Below are 27,149 nucleotides of genomic sequence, written 5' to 3'. Positions count from 1 at the left end.
TCCCCATCTCACCATCCCTCCACCTCACCCAGTCAATGTCCCCACATATCACAGACATATCACGCACACAACAAGCTATCCAACATCCCTGCATACAGGTGAGGCAAATTAAGTGAGGCAAAAGTAGGCAATATTATCTATCCACTAATGTGAGGAGAATTCACAATTCAAGCACCTGGAATTTATCTTGAGCTAGAACGGTGAATTATGAATTATTCTCGCAAAAGGCTTCACAAAAGGTATACATTTTAGATAATGTACTGAACAGAGGCATACTTTTCTATGTTTCATAGGTTTCAACTGAAGCAGGCCCCAGCTGCCCAGGGCCCTCCCACTGATATGTTAGACACTGATTTAACAACTTCATGGGGCCTATACATTTTATAATGTATAAGCAGTGGATGCAGGTGTCCCAGCTAGCACACAGCAGTAGAAACTGTATGGATCCGGACCAGACCAATGCATGGTTACCTCAGACTTGATCTTGTTGTCTCCGAAGCACAGGTGTTGGAGGTAGGCTGCAGCGTTGGACTGGACCGAGGGGAACTGGTGCTGCAGCATCTGGATCACCTCAGGCAGCTCTGGGTCTCTCCAGCCAAACTCCCTGCAGAGGACCATGGGAAACACAGGGATGAATACAGAACAGAACTGGATGGGTAAAAGGCCTCTGCGTCCCAAATGGACCTTATTCCATGCCCTCATAGGGCTCTGGTCAAAAGTAGTGCACTATATAGGAAATAGGGTGCCATTTGAGACAGACACAAGCATAGAAATACAGTGCTAAACAAAAGGATCACTCATTGTGTATTATACTGCAATCTTCAACCTATCTTTTCAGATGACTGCTGTATGCATGTCTTTGTGTTGTTTCATTTTCATGGTAGATTGACAAAGTAGTTGTGGTGGTAATTCCTCTAAGTGGTGTTGTGGTATAATGCAATTTCTTCATTAGGCATCTCTGTTCACTATTTCTTTAAAATGCCTTGAGTTTGGCTTATTGTGTGTGTAGCTATATTGATGTTTAATACTACAGTATGTTCTAATCAAATTAAATTGTAATAGTCACATTTGCCAAATACAACAGGTGTAGACCTTACAGTGAAATGCTTACTTACAAGCCCCTAACCAACAATGCAGTTAAAAAAATATATAGATAAGAATAAGAAATAAAAGTAACAAGTAATTAAAGAGCAGCAGTGAAATAACAATAGCGAGACTATATACAGGGGGGTACCGATATAGAGTCAATGTGTGGGGAAACCAGTTATTTGAGGTAGTATGTACATGTACTGTAGGTAGAGTTATTAAAGTGACCATGCATAGATGAGAGTAGCAGTGGTATAAAGAGGGGGTGAGAGTGGGTGAGAGGGGGGCACTGCAAATAGTCTGGGTAGCAATTTGACTAGATGTTCAGGAGAGTCTTATGTTTGGGGGTAGAAGCTGTTTAGAAGCCTCTTGGACCTAGACTTGGCGCTCCGGTACCGCTTGCCATGCGGTAGCAGAGAGAACAGTCTATGACTGGGGTGGCTGGAGTCTTTGACAATTTTTAGGCCTTCCTCTGACACCAACTGGTATAGAGGTCCTGGATGGCAGGAAGCTTAGCCCCAGTGATGTACTGGGGCCTCAATCATGGACTCAATCATGGACACTCTTACTGACAGTTGTGGCTGCTTTGCGTGATGTATTGTTGTCTCTACCTTCTTGCCCTTTGTGCTGTTGTCTGTGCCCAATAATGTTTATACCATGTTTTGTGCTGCTACCATGTTGTGTTGCTACCATGCTGATGTCATGTTGTGTTGCTACCATGCTGTGTTATCATGTGTTGCTGCCTTGCTATGTTGTTGTCTTAGGTCTCTCTTGATGTAGTGTTGTGTTGTCTCTCTTGCCATGATGTGTGTTTTGTCCTATATTTGTGTTATTTTTAAAAATATATATGTTTTAATCCCAGCCCCCGTCCCCGCAGGAGGTCTTTTGCCTTTTGGTAGGCCGTCATTGTAAATAAGAATTTGTTCTTAACTGACTTGCCTAGTTAAATAAAGGTTAAATAAAAAAATAATAAACAAGGCCGTACGCACTCTGTAGTGCCTTGTGGTCGGAGGCCGAGCAGTTGCCATACCAGGTAGTGATGCAAACGGTCAGGATGCTCTCGATGGTGCAGCTGTAGAACCTTTTGAGGATCTGAGGACCCATGCCAAATTTTTTCAGTCTCCTGAGGGGGAAAAGGTTTTGTCGTACCCTCTTCACGACTGTCTTGGTGTGCTTAGACCATGTTAGTTTGTTGGTGATGTGGACACCAAGGAACTTGAAGCTCTCAACCCAGCCCCGTCGATGAGAATGGGGGCGTGCTCGGTCCTCTTTTTCCTGTAGTCCACAATCATCTCCTTTGTCTTGATCATGTTGAGGGAGAGGTTGTTATCCTGGAACAACACGGCCAGGTCTCTGACCTCCTCCCTATAGGCTGTCTCATCGTTGTTGGTGATCAGGCCTACCACTGTTATGTCATCTGCAAATTTAATGATGGTGTTGGAGTCGTGCCTAGCCGTGCAGTCATGAGTGAACAGGGAGTACAGGAGGCGACTGAGCACGCACCCATGAGGGGCCCCTGTGTTGAGAATCAGCATGGCGAATGTGTTGTTACCTACCCTTACCAGCCGGGGGGACGGCCCGTCAGGAAGTCCAGGATCCAGTTGCAGAGGGAGGTGTTCAGTCCCAGGGTCCTTAGCTTAGTGATGACCTTTGAGGGCACTATGGTGTTGAACACTGTAGTCAATGAATAGCATTCTCACATAGGTGTTCCTTTTGTCCAGGTGGGAAAGGGCAGTGTGGAGTGCAATGGAGATTGCGTCATCTGTGGATCTGTTGGAGCGGTATGTAAATTGGAGTGGGTCTAGGGTTTGTGAGATGATGGTGTTGATGTGAGCCATGACCAGCCTTTCAAAGCATTTCATGGCTACAGACGTAGCAGAGTGCTACGGATCGGTAGTCGTTTAGGCAGGTTACCTTAGTGGTCTTACCTTGGTGGTCTGCTTAAAACATGTTGGTTTTACAGACTCAGACAGGGAGAAGTTGAAAATGTCAGTGAAGACACTTGCCAGTTGGTCAGCGCTTGCTCGCAGTACACGTCCTGGTAATCTGTCTGGCCCTGTGGCCTTGTGAATGTTGACCTTTTTTAAATGTATTTTTATTTCACCTTTATTTAACCAGGTAGGCTAGTTGAGAACAAGTTCTCATTTACAACTGACACTTAGGCTATATTGCATTGAGATACACTTACAGAGCAGAAAAACAAAGTGACACATGACATTTGCATTGTCCACAACCGGCCGTGGCCAGGAGTCCCATAGGCCGGCGCACAATTGGCCCAGCATCGTCCGGGTTAGCGGAGGGTTTGGCAGGGGGCTTTACAGGGCTCATTGCGCTCTAGCGACTCCTTGTGGCGTGCCGTGTGCATGCAGGCTGACCCCAGGCGCCAGTTGAACAGTGTTTCCTCTGACACATTGGTGCAGCTGGCTCGCGGGGGTTAAGAGCGCGGGTAGGCAGGTCATTTCTCGGAGGACTCATGACTCCACCATTGCCTTTCCCGAGCCCGTTGGGGAGTTTCAGCGATGAGACAAGTTCGAAATTGGGGAGATTTTTAAATTTTTCAAAGGTAACAAACATGTATGACAGATTTGCCAAACAAATGTAAGTTCTCTCCACCTGTCCCCATAGCACATGGCCTAGCGTTAAAAAAACGATTTTAATAATAAGAGATTTTAAAATTCAAAATAAGGTTGTTTTCTACACCCACAAGTTTTGAATGAAATAATTTGGCAAAGAATGATACAGACTAGTACTGAGTCACTACTCTTGGAGAATGAGTGCGTTCATCCGGCATTATTCTCTAGTGATGCAAGCTGTGGTTCTCCAGTGTGGTAGCCTGAGGCTAGCTAGGTGGCTGTCAGAGACCCCTGTCATCCCCACCACTATCTTCACCACTATCACCACTATAACCCCAAGCACTATCACCACAACCCCACCCAATTCTTATCGGAAACAAAGAGAGAGAGCGAGAGACACACACTGGTGTAAAGGCCGTGCCCTCCCTGTACAGTGCAAACACCTACCAGCAACTGTTCAACCTCCAACCATCACAGCTGTCCGCAATCAAGCCTTTCAGTTTGTCAGCTCTCAAAGACCAAGAATCAATTATATTAACGGCTGAGATCACGTGTGAGAGAGAGAGAGATGTGAGAGAAAAGGAGAAATGTGTTATGAGAGCGAGAGAGAGAGCCAGCGAGAGAGGGAGAGGAAAACTAGGAACAGAGAGCTAATTCTGATCCACAGGGCCACAGTCAGTGATGTATACACTACGACGGCTAAAAGTGCCTCAGGACCATTTCATCTCCCCACAATCCTTCTCCCAGCAATACCAACCATCACTAACATGAGCCAGGGAGAAATGGAGGAGGCCATGGCCATTTACAGAGAAAGAGAAATGTTAACTTTCAGAAAGGTCAACAGAACGATGGGGCTCTAGCTGGGATTCTCTCTGACCTCAATCACATAAAACAAAACCATTGAAATAAAACAACAGGGAGCCCAGCTATGGACGTCTCTCCTGAGCCGCTTCAGAACTGTTACATAGAAAGTGGAGTTTCACACAGTAGGTGGGGAGTGTACCACCCAAACACAGTGGGACATCATTCCATTTCCAGACTACACGGGCAGCTGCCAAGTCTTTCTGCACCCTTCTACCAAGCAGCAGAACCCCACACTAGTGGGCACTGGGCATGCTCAGTTCAGGCAGTAGCTAGGCTGCACTGAGCACGTATTGTTGAGTTATTGGAGCTGACTGGTGTGCAATCGTCAGAAATGATTTCCTTGTGAATATAAGGCATCAAAGGGAACAAACACAGAGGAGCATGGTGGGATTGAAATCCTTTTGTTTCAGAAAATGGACCAATGGGAGAAAATGTTTTTCAAAATGTTGTTTTTTTCCCTCTCATCGCTGATGATTATGAAGCTTGTTCACATGCTCTATGGTCTGCCCCTGTGAGGCATCGTTGCATTAGCAAAAACATTAATCCACAGCCATATTCATCTACTATAATGATGATCACAGCTGTGCATCTAAGTATTTGTAGATCAAATACAACTTCATAAAAAATTATCTAAAGATGATGTAACCTTGCATAAGTTACCTTTGGGTAATTGGGTAATCAAAATGCTCAAACAGTTTGTGCAAACTGCTGTATGCTTAATCATATCCAATTCGGAAGTAGGTCGCTTGCTGAAACATCGCCTTCAGTCAAATGAAGTCGGAATGCATTACAGTACATAGGGTTTTAAGTTATTTTCTCGCACAAACATTTCAGAGACACTGTTGTACGTACTGTATGTTTGTGTTAGCTTATCAGTTAATGTATACTGAACAAAAATATAAACACAACACGTTGGTCTCATGAGCTGAAATAAAAGATCCCAAAAATGTTCCATGCACACAAAAAGCTTATTTCTCTCAAATGTTGTGCACAAATTGGTTTACATCCCTGTTGATGTCCTTTGCAAAGATAATCCATCCACCTGACAGGTGTGGCATATCAAGAATCTGATTAAACAGTATGAGCATTACACAGGTGCACCTTGTACGAGGGACAATAAAAGGCCACTCTAAAATGTTCAGTTTTGTCACACAACACAATGACACAGATGTCTCAAGCTTTTAGGGAGCATGCCATTGACATGCTGACTGCAGGCATGTCCACCAGAGCTGTTGCCAGAGATTAATGTTTATTTCTCTACAATAAGCCGCTTCCAACGTAGTTTTTGAGAATTTGGTAGTACAGTTGAAGTCAGAAATTTACATTCTCCTTGGCCAAATAAATTTAAACTCAGTTTTCACAATTCCTAACATTTAATCAGAGTAAAAATGGCTGTGCCCCTGCCCAGTCATTTGAAATCCATAGATTAGGCTCTAATGAATTCATTTCAATTGACTGATTTCCTTATATGAACTGTAACTGCACTTCTTTTCACCAGAGCCCTGGTCCCTGGTCAAGGGATGCACTATAAAGGGAACAGGAAACCATTTCAGACATATGTACATATGTATAAAGTATGTATGTGTTAGTTTAGCTGTTTAGTCCACATGTATTGGGATAAATTGGGAAGCTATATGAAAGGGTCCCACAGTGGGAGCTCTCAGGTCCCACAGCCAGCCAGCCAAGCATGCAGCACAGCCAGCCAGCCAAGCACGCAGCACAGCCAGACAGACACCGAGGCTGGGCAGATCGAGAGGCACTATGTGTCTGTAATGAAGTGACCACAAAAGGACCACTACAAGAGTGTCCAGGTCGAACCATTAAAATGGAGGTTATGGCTATTATTTACAGCACCAGAGAGAGGGTAGGTCCCTGAATAGGACTCTAGCGGCTGTGTTCCGTGTTGTAGTGTCTGAGATGTGGCCGATTAGGCCGGATTAGCTTCAGCAGGGGAGTTCTCAGGCCGACATCCCCAAGCACTCACATACATGCACTCACATACACATGCACACACACTCATATGCATTCACACACACACACACACAAATATAAACTCAAAAAAAAAAGAAACGTCCCTTTTTCAGGACCCTGTCTTTCAAAGATAAATCGTAAAAATCCAAACTACTTCACAGATCTTCATTGTAAAGGGTTTAAACACTGTTTTCCATGCTTGTTCAATGAACCATAAACAATTAATGAACATTCACCTGTGGAACGGTCGTTAAGACAAGAACAGCTTACAGACGGTAGGCAATTAAGGTCGCAGTTATGAAAACGTAGGACACTAAAGAGGCCTTTCTACTGACTCTGAAAAAATCCAAAAGAAAGAAGCCCAGGGTCCCTGCTCATCTGTGTGAACGTGCCTTAGGCATGCTGCAAGGAGGCATGACGACTGCAGATGTGGCCAGGGCAATAAATTGCAATGTCTGTACTGTGAGACGCCTAAGACAGCGCTACAGGGAGACAGGACGGACAGCTGATCGTCCTCACAGTGGCAGACCACGTGTAACAACACCTGCACAGGATCGGTACATCCGAATATCACACCTGCGGGACAGGTACAGGATGGCAACAACAACAACTGCCCGAGTTACACAAGGAACGCACAATCCCTCCATCAGTGCTCAGACTGTCCGCAATAGGCTGAGAGAGGCTGGACTGAGGGCTTGTAGGCCTGTTGTAAGGCAGGTCCTCACCAGACATCACCGGCAACAACGTCGCCTATGGGCACAAACCCACCATCGCTGGACGAGACAGGACTGGCAAAAAGTGCTTTTCACAGACGAGTCGCGGTTTTGTCTCACCAAGGCTGATGGTTGGATTCGCGTTTATCGTCGAAGGAATGAGCGTTATGATGATCCCGCGCTTCACGGTTGGGATGGTGTTCTTCGGCTTGCAAGCCTCCCCCTTTTTCCTCCAAACACAACGATGGCCATTATGGCCAAACAGTTCTATTTTTGTTTCATCAGACCAGAGGACATTTCTCCAAAACGTACGATCTTTGTCCCCATGTGCAGTTACAAACCGTAGTCTGTTTTTTTTATGCCGGTTTTGGAGCAGTGGCTTCTTTCTTGCTGAGCGGCCTTTCAGGTTATGTCGATATAGGACTCGTTTTACTGTGGATATAGATACTTATGTACCTGTTTCCTCCAGCATCTTCACACGGTCCTTTGCTGTTGTTCTGGAATTGATTTGCACTTTTCGCACCAAAGTACGTTATGTCTAGGAGATGAACCCACTGGAATTATGATATAGTGAATTATAAGTGAAATAATGTCTGTAAACAATTGTTGGAAAATATTACTTGTGTCATGCACAAAGTAGATGTCCTAACCGACTTGCCAAAACTATAGTTTGTTAACAAGAAATTTGTGGAGTGATTGAAAAACAAGTTTTAATGACTGCAACTTAAGTGTATGTAAACTTCCGACTTTAACTGTATATGCAAGCATGCACGTACCTGTGTGCACACACACACACACACACACACACACACACACACACACACACACACACACACACACACACACACACACACACACACACACACACACACACACACACACACACACACACACACACACACACACACACACACACACACACACACACACACACACTGACATTTGACAATTGTCTCTCTCTACTTAGACCACAGCCAGACAAGCATTACTTTACCATAAGAATTGTGCATCCCAATGCAGAGCAGCATATTAAAACATACTAATGCTGCTTAGCTTGTACCGTAGACTAGTGCTGGCCTGAATAGATGCACCGTATATTCTTTGTACTCATTTATTGCCCTCAGCAGAAGTCGTGTTTTTCAGCTACAATGACTGTTCTTCCTCAAACACATCTTTCTTTCAAGAGGGCATGGACAGAAGTACGATTTGCCCTCATCACTTCCTTCAGAGCCATATCGCCTCAGAGGATGGGTAGGCTCATACATTCCTCAGGGCTCCAGTGCTGTGTTTGCCATTTCACTTCTTCACTAGAGAATTACCCAAGGACAATTATTCATCCAAACGGCCATGTGACCGCCCATGATAATGCCACTGTTCTCACATCTCATCTCATCCTCCCTCCTCAATCTCACACCACAGCCCTGACCGCTATAAAAGAAAGGCATCGTTCAGCTCAGCTCAGTCAAATTACTTGAAAACATCATATGCCAAGTATGGGTAGTGGCTAGCAAATAATGTTTTACTCTAATTCCATATATTTATCTATTTGTCAAGGTTGGTACTGTAGATTCTTAACATTCTCTAAAGCTATTCTGTCTCTGTGTGTATTCCCATCTCGGCGCTCTCAGAGCTTTAAAGCAGTAAAGAGCAGTTTGCATAACACTTCACATAATGAGTTAGGTATCTGGGTTCCAAATGGACTGGTTCACAGTGATGATTTATCTCAGGATGCAACGACGGCCTGATCAAAGAATCTGCTGATTCACAAGCAAACTGCCCAAGACAATGAGCTCTTTCTTTATCTTTTTTTCTCTCTCTGTCGCTCCCTCCCTCCCTCCCTCTCTCCCTCCCTCCCTCTCCCACGGCACTTGGATAACAAACCGAAATGTCTATAGCATGCATGCTAGAGCAGTGAAGTTTGCCTTTAGCCCTCAACTCCCTAAGCTGGCCTTTCAACAGCCTTTCCTGAGGACTAAAATGTCAGCTTTTAACTTTGAATGCCGCTCATTTTGGAAGATAGGAGGGTGGTCTTCTAGTCATTTTCGCAAGGTCTCCATGTTATCTCGATAAATCATACTGCACGAGGTCTCCATGTTATCTCGATAAATCATACTGCACAAGGTCTCCATGTTATCTCGATAAATCATACTGCACAAGGTCTCCATGTTATCTCGATAAATCATACTGCACAAGGTCTCCATGTTATCTCGATAAATCATACTGCACAAGGTCTCCATGTTATCTCGATAAATCATACTGCACAAGGTCTCCATGTTATCTCGATAAATCATACTGCACAAGGATCAAGGTTGGCAGGGGAGCTGAGCTGAGGTTAAATCCCCTCAGTAGTAAGTAATGTAGCATTTGGCGACTCACTGGATTGAAACTAACTCTCAGGGTTGCAGACGGATCGTCATTCAGGGCTTTGTTCAAGAGCAGCCAGGTGAACATATCTGTCGGCCCCATTGCTGGGAACATTTACACCAGAATACAGAGTACCATGCTTGAGGCAATCAAACAATTCCCCCCAATAATAGAGTTATAAATGATGTATTCTAAATGCATGGCTCTGCAATCTAATTAAAGACCATTGGAAATGGGGGTATACATTTTAACTGAGTATGTTGTTGACTAGTGCCTTGGGCCAAAAATTATATTTACAATGACTCAAGGCTTGTACAATAGAGTGAACACAACACACAGGTCAAAACTGTAAGCAAACATGCTGCCTCACACCACAAAGGAATGATACAGAGGGGAAAGACGCATTGTTGATGACTCAGGCAACCAATCAAATAGACAGACAGGGGCCTTTCAGATAGGAAGACACACAGTCATTCAATGTGCATGACTTCATTCTTCAGCAGAAGTGACATGCATTTCCGAAGTAAAAATAATATAGTGCTATTGTCAATGAGACACAATGATATAAAATCCTCAACAAACATTATCGAAAACATTTTGGTTCAACTTCACAATAAAGGGAACTATACAATCTGACAGACCTTTCCAATTTGAAAAAGATGGCCTTTCCATTTCAATACTAATTAGTGCCATTATAGAAATCTGTTAGTATCTCTAATTAACCATGTGTTAACTTGGCCACAATATCAGATGAAAACTGGTTGTGCAGAATGACAAAACTAGTCTGAAGAGCAGTTAGCGGCATCCACGTTGTACAAGGGAACACAGTTGAAGTGCAATAGTCCATGTAATTGCCCTCGCTCAATGTTCTAGTTTAGTTTAGCCAGTCAAGTGTGGACGGTGTTTAAACAAACACTTTAATGAGAAACTTGTTTCTCTGCTTCCTTTAATGCTTTAATTCAGCCTCCATCCACAGTCCTCCTGTCTAAATACTATCCGATAGTAGACACTCTCAATAAGCTCCATAGACTAAGCTTTAAAAAGCACTGCAAATGCAGAGTGCAAAGGGTTAAATACTGGACTTGTATGACAGATGTCAAATGTATACAGGGGCGTAACTTTCGTTTTAGAAGTGGGGGGGACATAATATTATTATTATACCGTTACATGTCGAAAGTTTGGACACACCTACCCATTCAAGGGTTTTTCTTGATTTTTACTATTTTCTACATTGTAGAATAATAGTGAAGACATCAAAACTATGAAATAACACATATGGAATCATGCAGTAACCAAAAAAAGTGTTAAACAAATCAAGATATATTTTCTTCAAAAATATAATTATTCAAAGTAGCCAACCTTTGCCTTGATGACAGCTTTGCATACTATTGGCATTCTCTTAATCAGCTTCTTGAGGTAGTCACCTGGAATGCATTTAATTTAAAAGGTGTGCCTGTTAACAGTTAATTTGTGGAATTTCTATCCTTCTTAATACGTTTGAGCCAATCCATTGTGTTGTGACATGGTAGGGGTGGTATAGAGAAGATAGCCCTATTTGGTTAAAGACCATATTATGACAAGAACAGCTCAAATAAGCAAAGGGAAACAACAGTCCATCATTACTTTAAGACATGAAGGTCAGTCAATACGGAACATTCAAGAACTTTGAAAGTTTCTACAAGTGCAGTAACAAAAACCATCAGCGCTATGATGAAACTGGCTCTCATGAGGACCGTCACAGGAAAGGAAGACCCAGAGTTACCGCTGCTGCAAAGGATAAGTTCTTTAGTTACCAGTCTTGGAAATTGCAGCTCAAATAAATGCTTCACAGAGTTCAAGTATCAGACACATCTCAACATTCACTGTTCAAAGGAGACTGTGTGAATCAGGTCTTCATGGTCGAATTGCTGCAAAGAAACCTACTAATGGACACCAAGAAGAAGAAGAGACTTGCTTGGGCCAAGAAACATGAGCAATGGACATTAGACCAGTGGAAATCTGTCCTTTGTTTTAATGGGTGCAAATTTGACATTTTTGGTTCCATCCGCCGTCTCTTTGTGAGACGCAGAGTAGGTGAACGAATGATCTCTGCATGTGTGTTTCCCACCGTGAAGTATGGAGGAGGAGGTGTGATGGTGTGGGGGTGTTTTGCTGGTGACACGGTCTTTGATTTATTTAGAATTCAAGGCACACTTAACCAGTATGGCTACCACAGCATTCGCAGGGATACACCATCCCATCTGGTTTGCGCTTAGTGGGACTATCATTTGTTTTTCAACAGGACAATGACCCAACACACCTCCAGGATGTGTAAGGACTATTTGACCAAGAAGGAGAGTGATGGAGTGCTGCATCAAATGACTTGGCCTCCACAATCACCCACAATCATTTGCAATGCTAAGCGTGTGGTATGCCGTGGTATGGTGAGGTGCGTTACAGTGCTTGCCGTTAATGCTCATTCAAACCACCAGCGGGCATCGTTGAGCACATCTACTCCATTTATTAAGCAGTGCTTTTGAAGCAGAGCAAACACCATGCCATTCAATTGTGAATACGCATCATGACTAAAATGTAATTATATATTTCATTGTAACAGTCCCGATGTGGGCCAAATATTGTATGAAATATTTGGATGGGTAAAGGCTGACATTTGATAGCACCCAATTGACTCCCATTCACTCCTTGAAGGAGAGCTCTCCTTGTCCCAGAATCATCCAGAATGCACCACGCGGCCCATTGAAAACCTATGGGCAACATACACAATGGGCGATAATACGATTCTAATGGAGTTTCCCTATCTCCTCAAAAGTACCTCTCTGGGAAAGCAACATTACTCTGCTCTCACTCTGGGCAGACGCCATTTATTGCTCAGTGGCAGATACAAACTGCAAGTTGAACTAGTAAGACACCTAAATTGATAGTGCAGTTTGTTTAGGCAATTTTACATCTAGCTAGCTACTTCACATGCTGATATTGACTTTGGTACTATTGTATGTAGCTATGTTTTCTAGCTATTTTCCTATTTTCACATGTTTCTACCAACCTTGTTATAACGATAAAATTAAAGATGTTCACAAAAATTATTGTTTTCACATATTAGTGTTATTTAACACTATTTAACACTGTTAATCATAGGAATTTGTGGTTTGGATTGGATTATCCCTTTAACATACTTCGAATGCTGGGCATCACTGTAGTCTTGGGGAAAAGACTACAACCTTGAGGCTTTAAAATCTCAACACTATAATACTGTATAAAAATGTATCATGTGGTAATCGGCATGATTACCATTTGGTGAATGGGAATCCTATATTGTCTATGTAATGGCCTGTGTGGGCCATGGATGTCAGTGAGTTATACTATAATGACAGACAGGAAATACACAGAGCATTTGGAGGCTCCCGAGTGGCACAGCGTTCTAAGGCACTGTGTCTCAGTGCTAGAGGCATCACTACAGACCCTGGTTTGATTCCAGGTTGTATTACAACTGGCCGTGATTGGGAGTCCCATAGGGCGGCACACAATTGACCCAGTGTCGTCCGGGTTAGGGTTTGGCTGGGGTAGGCCGTCATTGTAAATAAAAATTTGTTCTTAACTGACTTGCCTAGTTAAATACAAAATATATATATTTTTTACATTTGATGACAGCGGCATACATCCACACATACATTATCAGAAGAACAATCAGATAACACTGAGTTAAAGGGGTGACCCTTGTGTGATCCCACATTGAGAATAGTGCTTTCTGTGTCTGTGAAAAGCCAAAGTGTGAAAATGCATGACTGCCCCTATGAGCCTGGTCTTTGGTCGGGTCAGGCTGTGGTAAAGGTCAAGAAATGTCAGTCCTGGGCTTCCATCTCATACACTATTCATCTGAGATACTTTAAGTATGGATGAAAAAGTTCAGTGGCTTGGTTGTTGGTATTTCGATAATTAAAACTTGCGTCATATTGCGTGAGGTTTGCTGTGGTATGGTAAGATGCGTTACAGTAATTGCCGTTAATGCTCATTCGAACCACCAGCAGGCATAGTTGAGCACATCTACTCCATTTATTAAATCGGGCTTTTGAAACCAAGCAAAGAACATGCCATGCAATTGTTAATACGTTCCATGATTAAAATTAATGATATATTTCATTGAAATATTCGGATGGTTAAGGGCCGACATTTGGTAGTTTCAATTAAATCTGGTCGTTTCAATTCAAAATGTGACTCGTTCCATTCTCCATTCTCTTGTTGATATTATATCCTGGCCTCTATTTTCAATTATTGTAATTGTAGCCCGTTCTCCGGTTCACAGTGCTGTATGGGTTTTGACTGACAGCCATTATAAACTTCAGCACTGTGTGCGACAAGAAGATGCCCTCATCCCTCCTGCTAATTGGGCTACTTTTGCACGTTTGTTTTTGTCTGAGTGAGGGAAATGCTGATGCTTATTTCTATTGTCTCTATCTATTCGGTACCATTCCATAATCATTCATTCAGAAGGTTAAAAACTGCTCTCGCTCCTTTCCTCACTCAGATGACTGACTGCAGCATCTATCGGTAGCTTAAACTGTGGAACAAATTGCCGGATGTTCAGACCTAGCAGAGCTATTAGATGATCCTTTTGTAAATTATTGGAGGTGTGAATGTTTCAGTCCGCGAGTCTCTCTCCTCTCGCACTATAGAGTCCTGGCGGGTGGTCCGGAGTTGAGAGAGAGCTTGGGTAATGGTGCAATAATACTTGACATGTGGACTGACGATTTTCGAATACAGGATACTTGTGCCTTACAGTATATTACATAAACAAGGAGTGGGTGCTCGCGGAGAGGATGCTATTCAAAATGGAGTGACACAGTTCCCAGCGCAAAACTGCAGGTAAGAGAAGGCCAGCTATTGTGGAAGAATACTTGGGGATCTAGCGGATTTTCTCTATCAAGTGATAGAGGCCACACTCGCCTTGGAGGCAAGCAAGCAGTCTACTCTTCACCTGGGAAGTGTGTGGTTCCAAAAGGATAGAGACATAATTACAGCTGGATAGGCCTGCAGTACATCTACCTTTTCTTTATCAACTGAAAACAATCTGTAATTCTGCTAAGCCTGCAGACAAAGATGAACTTGTGAAGGCCATCAAAACGTTTTGGCTCGAGAAACTGACGATACAACAATGCAACAAATACATCAATCATCTTAGCAATGTTTAAGCCGTGGTCGTAGAGCTGGGGCGAGGTGCAACTAAAATGTGCTTTTATAATTATTTCAATAACGAAAAAACGATGTTGATGAACAAATACTGTAGATGTTTCTTTCTATTGGATATATATAAATCATACCTATTATAAGGTTGATGTGCTATTTGCTATGCAAAGTCGAATCACAGACACGCAGTCTCCCTACTCTCACTATAGCTCATCTTGTGTGAATTATTATGTGTATTATAATAAATTGACATATTTGTAAGGGGTTGGTGCATTTTTCATTGGGCCAAATCAGGTCTGAGATATTGAGTTAGAAATGTAAAACTTTAGTCTTGTGTCAGGTGAGCTGTTGTGTCCTCACCTTTGGTCTGATTATTTCCCAATAATCTCCCAAGGGTTCTATTTCAATTGCTACTTCAATATAAACCATTTATACAAAAGTATGTGGATACCCTTCAAATTAGTGGTTTCGGTTATTTCAGCCACACCTGTAACAGGTGTATCAAATAGAGCACACAGCCATGCAATCTCCATAGATAAAATTTGGCAGTGGAATGGCCTTACTGAAGAGCTCCGGGACTTGGCACTATCATAGGATGCCACCTTTCCAACAAGTCAGTTTGTCAAATCTCTGCCCTTCTCCAGCTGCCTCAGTCAACTGTAAGTGCTGTTATTGTGAAGTGGATACGTCTAGGAGCAACAACGTCTCAGCCGCGAAGTGATAGGCCACACAAGCTCACAGAACGGGACCGCCGAGCGCTGAAGTACATAGCGTGTAAAAATCGTCTGTCCTCGGTTGTAACCCTCACCACTGAGTTCCAAACTGCCTCTGGAAGCAATGTCAGCACAATAACTGTTCTTTGGGAGCTTCATGAAATGGGTTTCCATGGCCGAGCAGCCACAAGATAACAAGCCTAAGATCACCAATTTTAACGCTACTGCATACAATGACATTCTAGACGATTCTGTGCTTCCAACTTTGTGGCAACAGTTTGGGGAATGCCCTTTCCTGTTTCAGCATGACAATGCCCCCGTGCACAAAGTGAGGTCCATACAGAAATGGTTTGTCAAGATCGGTGTGGAAGAACTTGACTCGCCTGCACAGAGCCCTGACCTCAACCCCATCGGACAACTTTGGGATGAATTGGAACGCAGACTGCGAGGCAGGCCTAATCACCCAACATCAGTGCCTGACCTCACTAACGCTATTTTACCTGAAAGGAAGCAAGTTCCCACAGCATTGTTCCAACATCTAGTGAAAAGCCTTCTCAGAAGAGTGGAGGCTGTTATAGCAGCAAAGGGTGGACCAACTCCATATTAATGCCCATGATTTTGTAATGAGATATTTGGTCTTGTAGTGGTCATGTAGTGTATATCAATCATTCATTCAAGCATTTTAGTTATAAAACAAAATAACAAAGGGAGCCTTGAATAATTAAACTATAAATAAACCTCAACATGTCGGTTAAAGCAATTGCATTCACGAATGCATGTTTTTAATCTTGGCTGTGGTAAAGACTTTGAAAGCTTTTTTATTTAGAATTTATGCAATTTTGGGGGGAAATTATTGTTGTATTTGTTGTGTTGTTTACACTGTTTCAAACGACCAGAAAAAAAGATTGCTCACCTGTTTGACAAATATACTGTAATAAGCACGCAGTACTCGCTCCTTCTACCCTCCCTTCTTGATCTCAAGTCCCTAAAAATAAAAATTAACTCGGAAAGAGTCTATTGTCCTGCTGATAGCCCATCAAGGGTGGATGGCTTCTTTTGTGATTACAATTTATTGAAAGAATAGGTAAGGCTACCAAACCATTAACACCTGGCCCACAGCTTTGTAGCGCACTTATAGTGCACTTTCCCTCCATTCTCAGCCTGACTCTCTACCAATGCCACCAGATGCTTCTATTGTTCTTATCTATTCGGTGAAATTCCACTGGTAAATATAATACATACAACTAATCAATTAAATAGGTCAGGTCTTGAAAATGTGTAAAAACTTTTCCCCCCTCCATATCCACAATGTGCGTAAAAGAGGCCCATATAGACGACTTGGGTTTTCCTCGCCGTACTCTCTTTCATTCAGTTTCTTCTTCACATCAGCAAAGAACGACTCTGCATTGTCTGCTTCATATGAGGCTTTAGTTTAGGAAGGTCAGGAAAAACATCATACTAAGACAACGTATTTCAAAATAACAGAATAGCATGTTTTACGTTTTATTTATCTGGGCTTAGTAGCCGAGACTATGTGGCTGCACCATCAACTTGTTAATTTAGCAGACATCACTCGCGTATATTCAGTCAACACATATATTTAAAGATTATAATGGAATATAACAGAACATTTTTGTTTCTCTTAGAATAAAAACCTTACCGTGTAACAACAGTTATAGTAAGTAATGGACTACAGTCCAGTTACAGCTTCTTCTGACAGAATAGAAACAAAAAAAGAGGTGTCTTTTTCTGAATTTGCACACGGGATAGAGGAAGAGCAATTCTTACACTATTGTTTTAAATTCAATCAGCTTCTTCTTCTTCATCCTCATCCAGTTAATTCAAATTAAACCGTGACATCAGGTACACAAATATCTGTTTCTATCTGGTTTCTATCACCTGTTCATCAATTCACGTCATTCATTCAGTGATGACAGAGACACATTAGACTGAACCCAAAGGCATAACCAACGTTCTGACTCTCCCTTGCTGTGACGCAATGCACCGCACTATATCACAATCTACCTCAATGCGCTGTGCCAAAAACTCAAAACGTTTAATTGAGGAACCACCGTATATGTACTAAAATGTAACAGCTTATGAATTGGCAACATGATTCATGCGTAAATTGCAACTACCACATATATATCAGTTTGAGTATTACTTAAGAAAAATAGCATAAAGGTAGTATGATCAGATACTGCAAAAGTGACATTTAAGGAAATGGATTCTGCCCCTTGATTACTGCACAAGTCACAGTAAATCTTGGGATGATGACGCACATTTAGAAAATGATGAGAGAAAAATGACGATGAATGATGTAAAATGAAGGAGAAAATGTATGATTTTTGGATAATGGATTCCTACTGTTGCTATCCTCACACAATCAGCAAGTACCCGAAACCTACCCAAAAAGCATCCAACTGCTGTCACTTTTAGAAAGCCATAAAAGCTTAACCAAAGGTTAACTTCACAACATCACATCTCACCATTAATTACTAGACAAACCTGAAGAGTAAACTTGAGAAACTTGGAGGCAAATAGATGCATAAACCTTAACCTAATCTGTGAGAAGATACTGTATGTAAAATTGTGGACAGCACCAATGGCACTACCTTGACTTTACTTTTCCTGAGGAAGTCATATGAAGCTTTCAGTGAAGTAGCTACTGTAAGTAAATGGGAATCAGAGGACAATGCAATGGAAAAAAGAACTGAACTATTGTCATTCATGCTCTTTCATTGGCAAGGAAATGTTCCTGGTATTTGTATAGTAGACATGAAGGACAGATTCAGTGAATGAGAGATAGAAATGTGTAATAAATGCTGGATTACTTTGTCATTCTTTGCTCGGCTTGATTTTGATTCCAGACAAGGAATTCAGGGTCGTACCTATCAGGAGACAGGCAGAAAGAAAAAAATGTAGGTGGGTGTCTCGCACAAAGGAGCTTGACAAGAATAAAATAATACTCATTTGATGGTCTTTCTTTCTCAACACTTTTCCTATTACACACTTACACTGGATTCAGAACATGCACTAGGTGATTTGATTGTGGTGGATGGGGATCTTTTAAAGAGGGGGTCTTACAAAACCAAGAAATATGAAGATCAATTTGCTATCAGCTAGGTCAATTATGGATTGTTCAGTCATCAGAACCATTATCATGGTTTGTGGAGAGACACATTCCAGTGATCTTGTTATTGTTTTTCTTAAATATGAATAGATGTATTTAGGACTATGCTTTCCTATAATTTAGGACTCTGCTAAATAGTGACATTAATTATATCATGCAAACAACCATTGGACATTAGGAAAGTTTTAACTTACAGCTACATAGCCAAATATAACAACCTTAATTGTGGTTGAGTATATTTTTTTTATAGAGTATTGTTTTGGTCGTTGATTTTGAACATGATTCATTAAAACATTTCATGAATCTCTTTCTAGAATTGAAGTGATTTGCTACACACAATACAGGCCTAGTGTTTCCACAATTAATTTAAATGAAAATAGATTGAAGACCTGCTTTGGTGAGACCCGCTCTTTAACAATAATGAATATGAAGTAACCAAATAAATAGGGAGTCATTTATAATTTGGAGATTACTGTAATTGACTGTGCATGTTGTGAAGTTGGTTGCAGCCAGCAAATCAATGCATCACAAGTCAATCCACTGAAAGCGTGTACAAACGCCAAAAGTAATGCCAGAACTACAGCAGATACAGTGCAATGTGGAAAAGGAAAGAAAGATAGAGAAACAAATAAACAGTACAGGGCATGGTCAATGAAGAAAACAGAATGGGATAAATCAAAGTCATGAAATTGTAGAGTATTGCAAACATACAGTTGAAGTCGGAAGTTTACATACACCTAAGTCAAATACATTTAAACTCAGTTTTTCACAATTCCTGACATTTAATCCTAGTAAAAATTCCCTGTCTTAGGTCAATTAGGATCACCACTTTATTTTATGAATGTGAAATGTCAGATTAATAATAGAAAGCATGATTTATTTCAGATTTGATTTCTTTCATCACATTCCCAGTGGGTCAGAAGTTTACATACCCTCAATTAGTATTTGGTAGCATTGCCTTTAAATTGTTTAACTTGGGTCAAACGTTTTCGGTAGCTTTCCACAAGCTCCCACAATAAGTTGGGTGAATTTTGGACCATTCCTCCTGACAGAGCTGGTGTAACTGAGTCAGGTTTGTAGGCCTCTTTGCTCGCACACGCTTTTTCAGTTCTGCCCACACATTTTCTATGGGATTGCGTTCAGGGCTTTGTGATGGCCATGCCAATACCTTGACTTTGTTGTCCTTAAGCCATTTTGCCAGAACTTTGGAAGTATGCTTGGGGTCATTGTCCATTTGGAAGACCCATTTGTGACCAAGCTTTAACTTCCTGACTGATGTCTTGAGATGTTGCTTCAATATATCCACATAATTTTCCTATCTCATGATGCCATCTATTTTGTGAAGTGCACCAGTCCCTCCTGCAGCAAAGCACCCCCACAACATGATGCTGCCACCCCCCGTGCTTCACGGTTGGGATGGTGTTCGGCTTGCAAGCCTCTCCCTTTTTCCTCCAAACATAACGATGGTCATTATGGTCAAACAGTTATATTTTTGTTTCATCAGACCAGAGGACATTTCTCCAAAAAGTACGATCTTTGTCCCCTTGTGCAGTTGCAAACCATTTTCTGGCTTTTTTATGGCGCTTTTGGAGCAGTGGCTTCTTCCTTGCTGAGCGCCTTTCAGGTTATATTGATATAGGACTCGTTTTACTGTGGATATAGATACTTTTGTACCTGTTTCCTCCAGCATCTTCACAAGGTCCTTAGCATTTTTCGCACCAAAATACATTCATCTCTAGGAGACATAACGTGTCTCCTTCCTGAGTGGTATGATGGCTGCGTGGTCCCATGATGTTTATACTTGCGTACTATTGCTTGTATAGATGAACGTGGTACCTTCAGGCATTTGGAAATTGCTCCCAAGGATGAACCAGACTTGTGGAGGTCAAATACATTTTTTCTGAGGTCTTGGCTGATTTATTTAGATTTTCCCATGATGTCAAGCAAAGAGGCACTGAGTTTGAAGGTAGGCCTTGAAATACATCCACAGGTACACCTCCAATTGACTCAAATGATGTCAATTAGCCTATCAGAAGCTTCTAAAGCCATGACAAAATTTTCTGGAATTTTCCCAAGCTGTTTAAATGCACAGTCAACTTAGTGTATGTAAACTTCTGACCCACTGGAATTGTGATAAAGTGAATTATAAGTGAAATAATATGTCTGTAAGCAATTGTTGGAAAAATTACTTGTGTCATGCACAAAGTAGATGTCCTAACTGACTTGCCAAAACTACAGTTTGTTAACACGAAATGTGTGGAGTGGTTGAAAAACGAGTTTTAATGACCCCAATCTAAGTGTATGTAAACTTCCCACTTCAACTGTACATATTCCTGTTTTCTCTGATCTTTCATTAGAATGTATTCCTAGTGATTAAACATGTTGTTGTTTACAGGCATTGACAGTATTGTTTAAAAAAAATATTTGCTCTAAAGGAATAAACTCCTTGATCAGACCCACACAAAAGCAGCTCTGATAGTACAGCAATACAGCCATTCAGTTTATGACTCAAGGCCACTCCCAGTCAAACACTTTATGACACACACACACACACACACACACACACACACACACACACACACACACACACACACACACACACACACACACACACACACACACACACACACACACACACACACACACACACACACACACACACACACACACACACACACACACACACACAAGTAAAAGTTTAAACAACACAAGGTGAAGGAAGGTGATGTTTAACAAGCTTCATGTGCCCTCCAGAAAACAGTGGCTGTGTCATTCAAGCTGTAGTGGTACCGACAGGCCAAACAGGGGAGCGACTGGTAGGCAGTGATGTGATGTGGATGTGTGCTTTATATTCAGTGGTCTGACTGAAGGAGAGGTGAGGTGTTATAAAAAACAGCGCTATAGTGACACTCACCTGGGATCCTTCTGGATGCTGTCAACAGAAGGTGAGCGGGCCAGTGCGGCCTCCGGGGGCAGCACAGGGCCAGACTTGCTGTAGGGAGACTCGGTGGTCGGGCAGAACTGGAGGGTGCGGTACGGGTTGGCGTAGTCCGAGCCAGTGGCAAAGCTGCTTCTCTGGTAGGGCAAAGTGCCTGAGGCGTTCTGGCTGCCTGTACGCTGCAAGGGGATGGAGTCAACACCAGGGGAAGATGGGGCTACGGCAGGAGGGAAGTAGGGACAGAGCAGAAAGTTCAGGACCTCTTCACAAAACTGGTTTACTGGGTCTAGGCAGAGGAATGAGCGAGCACACAGTGAGAAGAGAAACAGAACAACCAAACACCAGAGAAATAAGAGGAGGGGAAGAAGAGGGTGAAAGCAAAATCAAAAGAAAGACAGAAAGGATCATTCATTTAATTAATGTTTCAATACTTCCCATGGCAGCCTCTGCCAAGAACTATAAGAAAACAAAACAGAAAAATATACCGTGTCACAAAAAAATCCGGTACATTTCAATACATTTCATAACTTTCAGTACATTTATCCTGTATGAATTATGATGAATGCACTAAATGTCACTTTGTCAAAATACAGTTAGATAAACACATAATTGACAAATGGCCAGAATAAGAAAAAGTAGGCATTCTGTAGATGAATGATTATTTACTCCAATAGAACACAACAGATGTACCTCTCTCTGAACACTGAAAAGACCTTAGGCAGTCAGTTTATTGTGAAATGTATTTTTTTACTCACTTTGTGTTTTCATAATCTACCATGAGGAGCATTGAACATGATCTTAAACACATAACACCTTAATTTCCAGACAGTATTGTGTTGGTTAAAATGAATTTCAGAAGAATTCATGGAAGACAGCGGTGAATGGCTAACGATTTCATGTCAAACAAAGTCCAATGGAGGCCTCTGAAAAGTAATTTCTCTGTCTGAAAAGATCCCTTTTCAGGAAAAATCTATGACATGTATTAGGTTAGAATCACTGTGAAGCCAACATAATAGTTAGAAGTCAATGTTATTCTGAACCTATATTTTTTTTTGCTTGAGCAAAGCCATGGGATGAGACACCATTCTTTCACTCATTGCCATTTATCTCTGAGGTATGTATCACTATAGGGCTGCATACTACTGTGCTGCATTCCCTGGTCAGGATAGAGCTGCTGCTACTGCTAATCATGATCATGTGGAAGAAGCCCTCTATGTATCTCTAGGGAGCCCTGCCTGCCTGCCTGTCAGTTTAACACAGAGTGAGAGGTAAATAGAGTTACAGTGTAGCAGCTTTTACACTGCACCCGCCTCCCTGGCAGCCATGACCTAGGCTCCACACATGAAACTCCCCACCTGGGCAGTTCTCAGTTGTACTTTGGTTGGATAAACGTTTTACACTGAGTGTACAAAACATTAGGAAGCTAATATTGAGTTTCACCCCCTTTTGCCCTCAGAAGAACCTCAATTCTTTACTGACTTTATTGTCCCCATGGGGAAATGTTGTTGCAGTGTTATGTACACGTTTAAAGTGGCGTTTAAATAACAAAACACATTAAAAATGCAACTTTCATAACAGTTACATACCAATAAAAAGAGACTAGCCTGCTGGCCTTACTGGGTCGATAGGAACATTAGCCTGAGCTATTTAGGAGGGATATCACACCTGGCACAAATGATTGTCTAGTTCTCTTTTTCCTGCCGAGGGGTGCCCTATACCTGTGCCCAGAGGGTAGTAGTTCAAAGTCCGAGTACAGGGGGTGGCTTGGGTCTAAATGTCATACCCTGACCTTAGAGAGCCTTTTTATGTCTCTATTTGGTTTGGTCAGGGTGTGATTTGGGGTGGGTATTCTATGTTTTTGTTTTCTATGATTTTGTATTTCTATGTCTATCGTTGTCTCTGATTGGGAACCATACTTAGTTAGCCCTTTTCCCTCCTTTCAGTGTGGGAAGTTAACTTTGTTAGTGGCACTTAGCCTTATGCTTCACGGTTGTTTTTGTATTGTTTATTGTTTTGATTTGCGTCATCCTAATAAAAGGAATATGTATGCTCACGCTGCGCTTTGGTCTACTTCTTACGACGGCCGTGACACTAAAATTATTTTGTGAACCTTGCGGAGGGCCCTGAACTTAAAGATTTCATCCAGGCCTGTCTGTTTGACTCCAAGTACCTTGCTTTCTGTGGTGATAATCCTTCTCAGCATATTTCTGACAGTGGAATTGCCAAACCAACAAACAATACAAAAAGTTAAAATACTCTCAATGAAAGATTTGTAAAACAGAGTCAGTATCATACAATTAACATTAAAAGATTCCAGCTTTTTGAGAAAGTACAGTCTCTGTGACTCTTTTTTGTAAATCAGGTCTGTACATTTACTCCACTGAAGCTTATTGTCCAAGAGGACACCCAGATCAAAACCAAATAGAACTTAATTTGCCACATGCCACAAGAAGAAGAAAATATTTACCAAGTAGGCTAAAATATAAAGTAATAATAAAAAGTAACACAATAAGAATAACGAGGCTATATACAGGGGGCACCGGTACCGAGTCAGTGTGCAGTGGTACTAGACTTGGTGCTCTGGTACCGCTTGCCGTGCGGTAGCAGAGAAAACAGTCTATAACTTGGGTGACTGGAGTCTCTAACAATTTTATGGGCTCTCCTCTAACACCGCCTATTATATAGGTCCTCGATGGCAGGAAGCTTGGCCCCAGTGATGTACTGGGCCGTTCGCACTACCCTTTGTAGTGCCTTATGGTCAGATGCCGAGCAGTTGCCATACCAGGCGGTGATGCAACCGGACAGGATGCCCTCGACGGTGCAGCTATAGAACCTTTTTAGGATCTGAGGACCCATGCCAAATCTTTTCAGACTCCTGAGGGGGAATAGGTTTTGTTGTGCCCTCTTCATGACTGTCTTGGTATGTTTGAACCATGATAGGTATTACAGACTCGGTCAGGGAGAGGTTGAAAATGTCAGTGAAGACACTTGTCAGTTGGTCCGCGCATGCTTTGAGCACACGTCCTGGTAATCCGTCTGGCCCAGCGGCTTTGTGAATGTTGACTTGTTTAAAGGTTTTGTTCACATCGGCTGCCGAGAGCGTTATCACACAGTCATCCAGAACAGCTTGTGCTCTCATGCATGCTTCAGTGTTGCTTGCCTCGAAGCGAGCATAAAAGGCATTTAGCTCGTCTGGTAGGCTCGTGTCACTGGGCAGCTCGCGTCTGGGTTTCCCTTTGTAGTCCGTAATAGTTTTAAAGCCCTGCCACATTTGACGAGCGTCAGAGCCGGTGTGGTAGGATTCAATCTTAATTCTGTATTGATGCTTTGCTTGTTTGATGGTTCGTCTGAGGGCATAGCGGGATTTCTTATAAGTGTCCAGATTAGTCTCCCGCTCCTTGAAAGCGGCAGCTCTAGCCTTTAGCTCCATGCGGATGTTGCTTGTAATCCATGTCTTCTGGTTGGGATATGTACGTACAGTCACTGTGGGGACGACGTCATCGATGCACTTGTTGATGAAGCCAATGACTGAGGTGGTGTATTCCTCAATGCCATTGGATGAATCCCGGAACATATTCCAGTCTGTGCTAGCAAAACAGTCCTGTAGTGTAGCATCTGTTTCTTCTGACCACTTCCGTATTGAGCGAGTCACTGGTACTTCCTGCTTTAGTTTTTGCTTGTAATCAGGGATCAGGAGGATAGAATTGTGGTCAGATTTGCCAAATGGAGGGCCTGGGAGTGCTTTGTATGCATCTCTGTGTGTGGAGTAAAGGTGGTCTAGGATAATTTTTTCCCTGGTTGCACATGTGACATGCTGGTAAAAATTTGGTAAAACTGATTTAAGTTTGCTTACATTAAAGTCCCCCACTAGGAGCGCCGCTTCTGGGTAAGCATTTTCTTCTTTGCTTATGGCCTTATAGAGTTGGTTGAGAGCGGTCTTAGTGCCATCTTCGCTTTGTGGTAGTAAATAGACGGCTACGAATAATACAGATGAGTACTCTCGTGGTAGATAGTGTGGTCGGCAACTTATCATAAGGTACTCTACCTCAGGCGAGCAATACCTCGAGACTTCTTTAATATTTGACATCGTGCACCAGCTGTTATTGACAAAAAGACACACACCCCCACCCCTCGTCTTACCAGAGGTAGCGTCTCTGTTCTGCCGGTGCATGGAAAATCCCGCCAGCTCTATATTGTCCATTTCTTAGTTCAGCCACGTCTCGTTGAAACATAAGATGTTATAGTTTTTAATGTCCCGTTGGTAGGATAATCTTAATAATACAGTTGAAGTCGGAAGTTCACATACACCGTAGCCAACTACATTTAAACTCAGTTTTTCACAATTCCTGACATTTAATCCTAATAAAAATGTCCTGTCTTAGGTCAGTTAGGATCACCACTACCAGAAGGAACAGGTCCGGAAGGAACAGGCCCAATACGAACAGGTCCGGCACCTGTGAATAGCTAGATTAATATAATAGTTTGATTTAAACATTTACATGCTTTGCCAGAAGAACGATTTCCTTAATAATCTTGTTTACATGGACATAAACCAAATCAGGCTACCTGATGGGATTTTGATAAATGCACAAAATTGATAAGAATTACCTTCTACCACGTTATTTTTGGGAAGCCTCTGACATACAAACTTTATTTGTGAAAACAATTTCTAAGATGCATACTTTCAGTTTTTCCGAACTCACTTCACTAGCGCATAAGCACAGAGGCTTGCGCTGCTGGTGCTGGCAGATGCGCAGATCAAATACTCTAAATTGGTTATGTCGTAAAAATTCAGCAAAACAAAAATGTGCTTTTTGGTCTTCATTTTAGTTTAGGGATAGGCATTAGGGTTAGTAGTGTGGCCAAGGTTAGGGTTAGGTTTAAAATCAGATATTATGACTTTGTGGCTGTGCCAGCTAGTGACCACTCTGCACAGCTGCCTCCATGGCAAGATTAATGACAATAAATACCAACCTGCAGTGTGACACAATAATCGTAAAAGACAGAATCCTACATACAGTGTGAGAAGGGCTAAAAGGAGGTGAAAGATTAGGTTGAGAATCAGCAGAGGAGGGATACAGTACTGGCTGTGAGGATATGATATAACAGCCTTCATGGACAATCTGTACCATCTCAACCCATGCTCAATAAAACACCAGGAAGAATCATGGTATCCCCTCCGGTCTTTCATATAGTAGCCTGCATTCTATACAAACAGGAAGCAATATCATAACTCCAATTCCCTAAAGCCTTTCAGATCGTATAGTAGGATTTGATCATATGCAGTGAAGTGAGGCGGAAATTCTGTGGAGGGGATACACACGCTCATTAAAGAAAGTATTAGGCTAAATACTGTTGAGTGAATTTGACCATGGTGGGTGCCTCAGACTCAGTTTTCAATGCTTGAGCATAAATCCTGTGAGATTAATTGAGATTAATTTCTGTCTAATATCTAATGATCTGTGACTACAAAACAAATTGCCATCAAGATACTAATCGGATTTGCATACCTGAACTGAAAAATGTAGATAAGCTAAACAATCTGATGGAGCGATAAAAATCCACTTTTTTTTAATCATTAGTGTTATTTGCAGGAAAACCACAGTTTAAAGG

General features: G+C 42.0%; 1 protein-coding gene across 8 annotated transcripts in view; it reads right to left on the bottom strand.

The window, feature by feature from the left end:
• The window catches only part of LOC129814051 (catenin delta-2-like), a 156,957-nt gene that overhangs the window by 25,797 nt on the left and 104,011 nt on the right, over positions 1-27,149 (bottom strand). For 6 of the 8 annotated variants that reach the window (XM_055866816.1, XM_055866820.1, XM_055866819.1 and 3 more), the window contains 3 exons: positions 21,513-21,753; positions 18,300-18,356; positions 472-604 (listed from right to left, as the gene is read on the bottom strand). In XM_055866816.1, coding sequence (XP_055722791.1) covers positions 472-604; positions 18,300-18,356; positions 21,513-21,753 — 431 coding nt within the window. The remainder of the gene's footprint in view (positions 1-471; positions 605-18,299; positions 18,357-21,512; positions 21,754-27,149) is intronic. The other 2 variants (XM_055866821.1, XM_055866822.1) reach the window with 1 other exon arrangement.

This window comes from Salvelinus fontinalis, chromosome 17 (assembly GCF_029448725.1).
Source record: "Salvelinus fontinalis isolate EN_2023a chromosome 17, ASM2944872v1, whole genome shotgun sequence".
Taxonomy (NCBI): domain Eukaryota; kingdom Metazoa; phylum Chordata; class Actinopteri; order Salmoniformes; family Salmonidae; genus Salvelinus; species Salvelinus fontinalis.
This window is presented reverse-complemented; position numbering and strand designations above follow the sequence as displayed.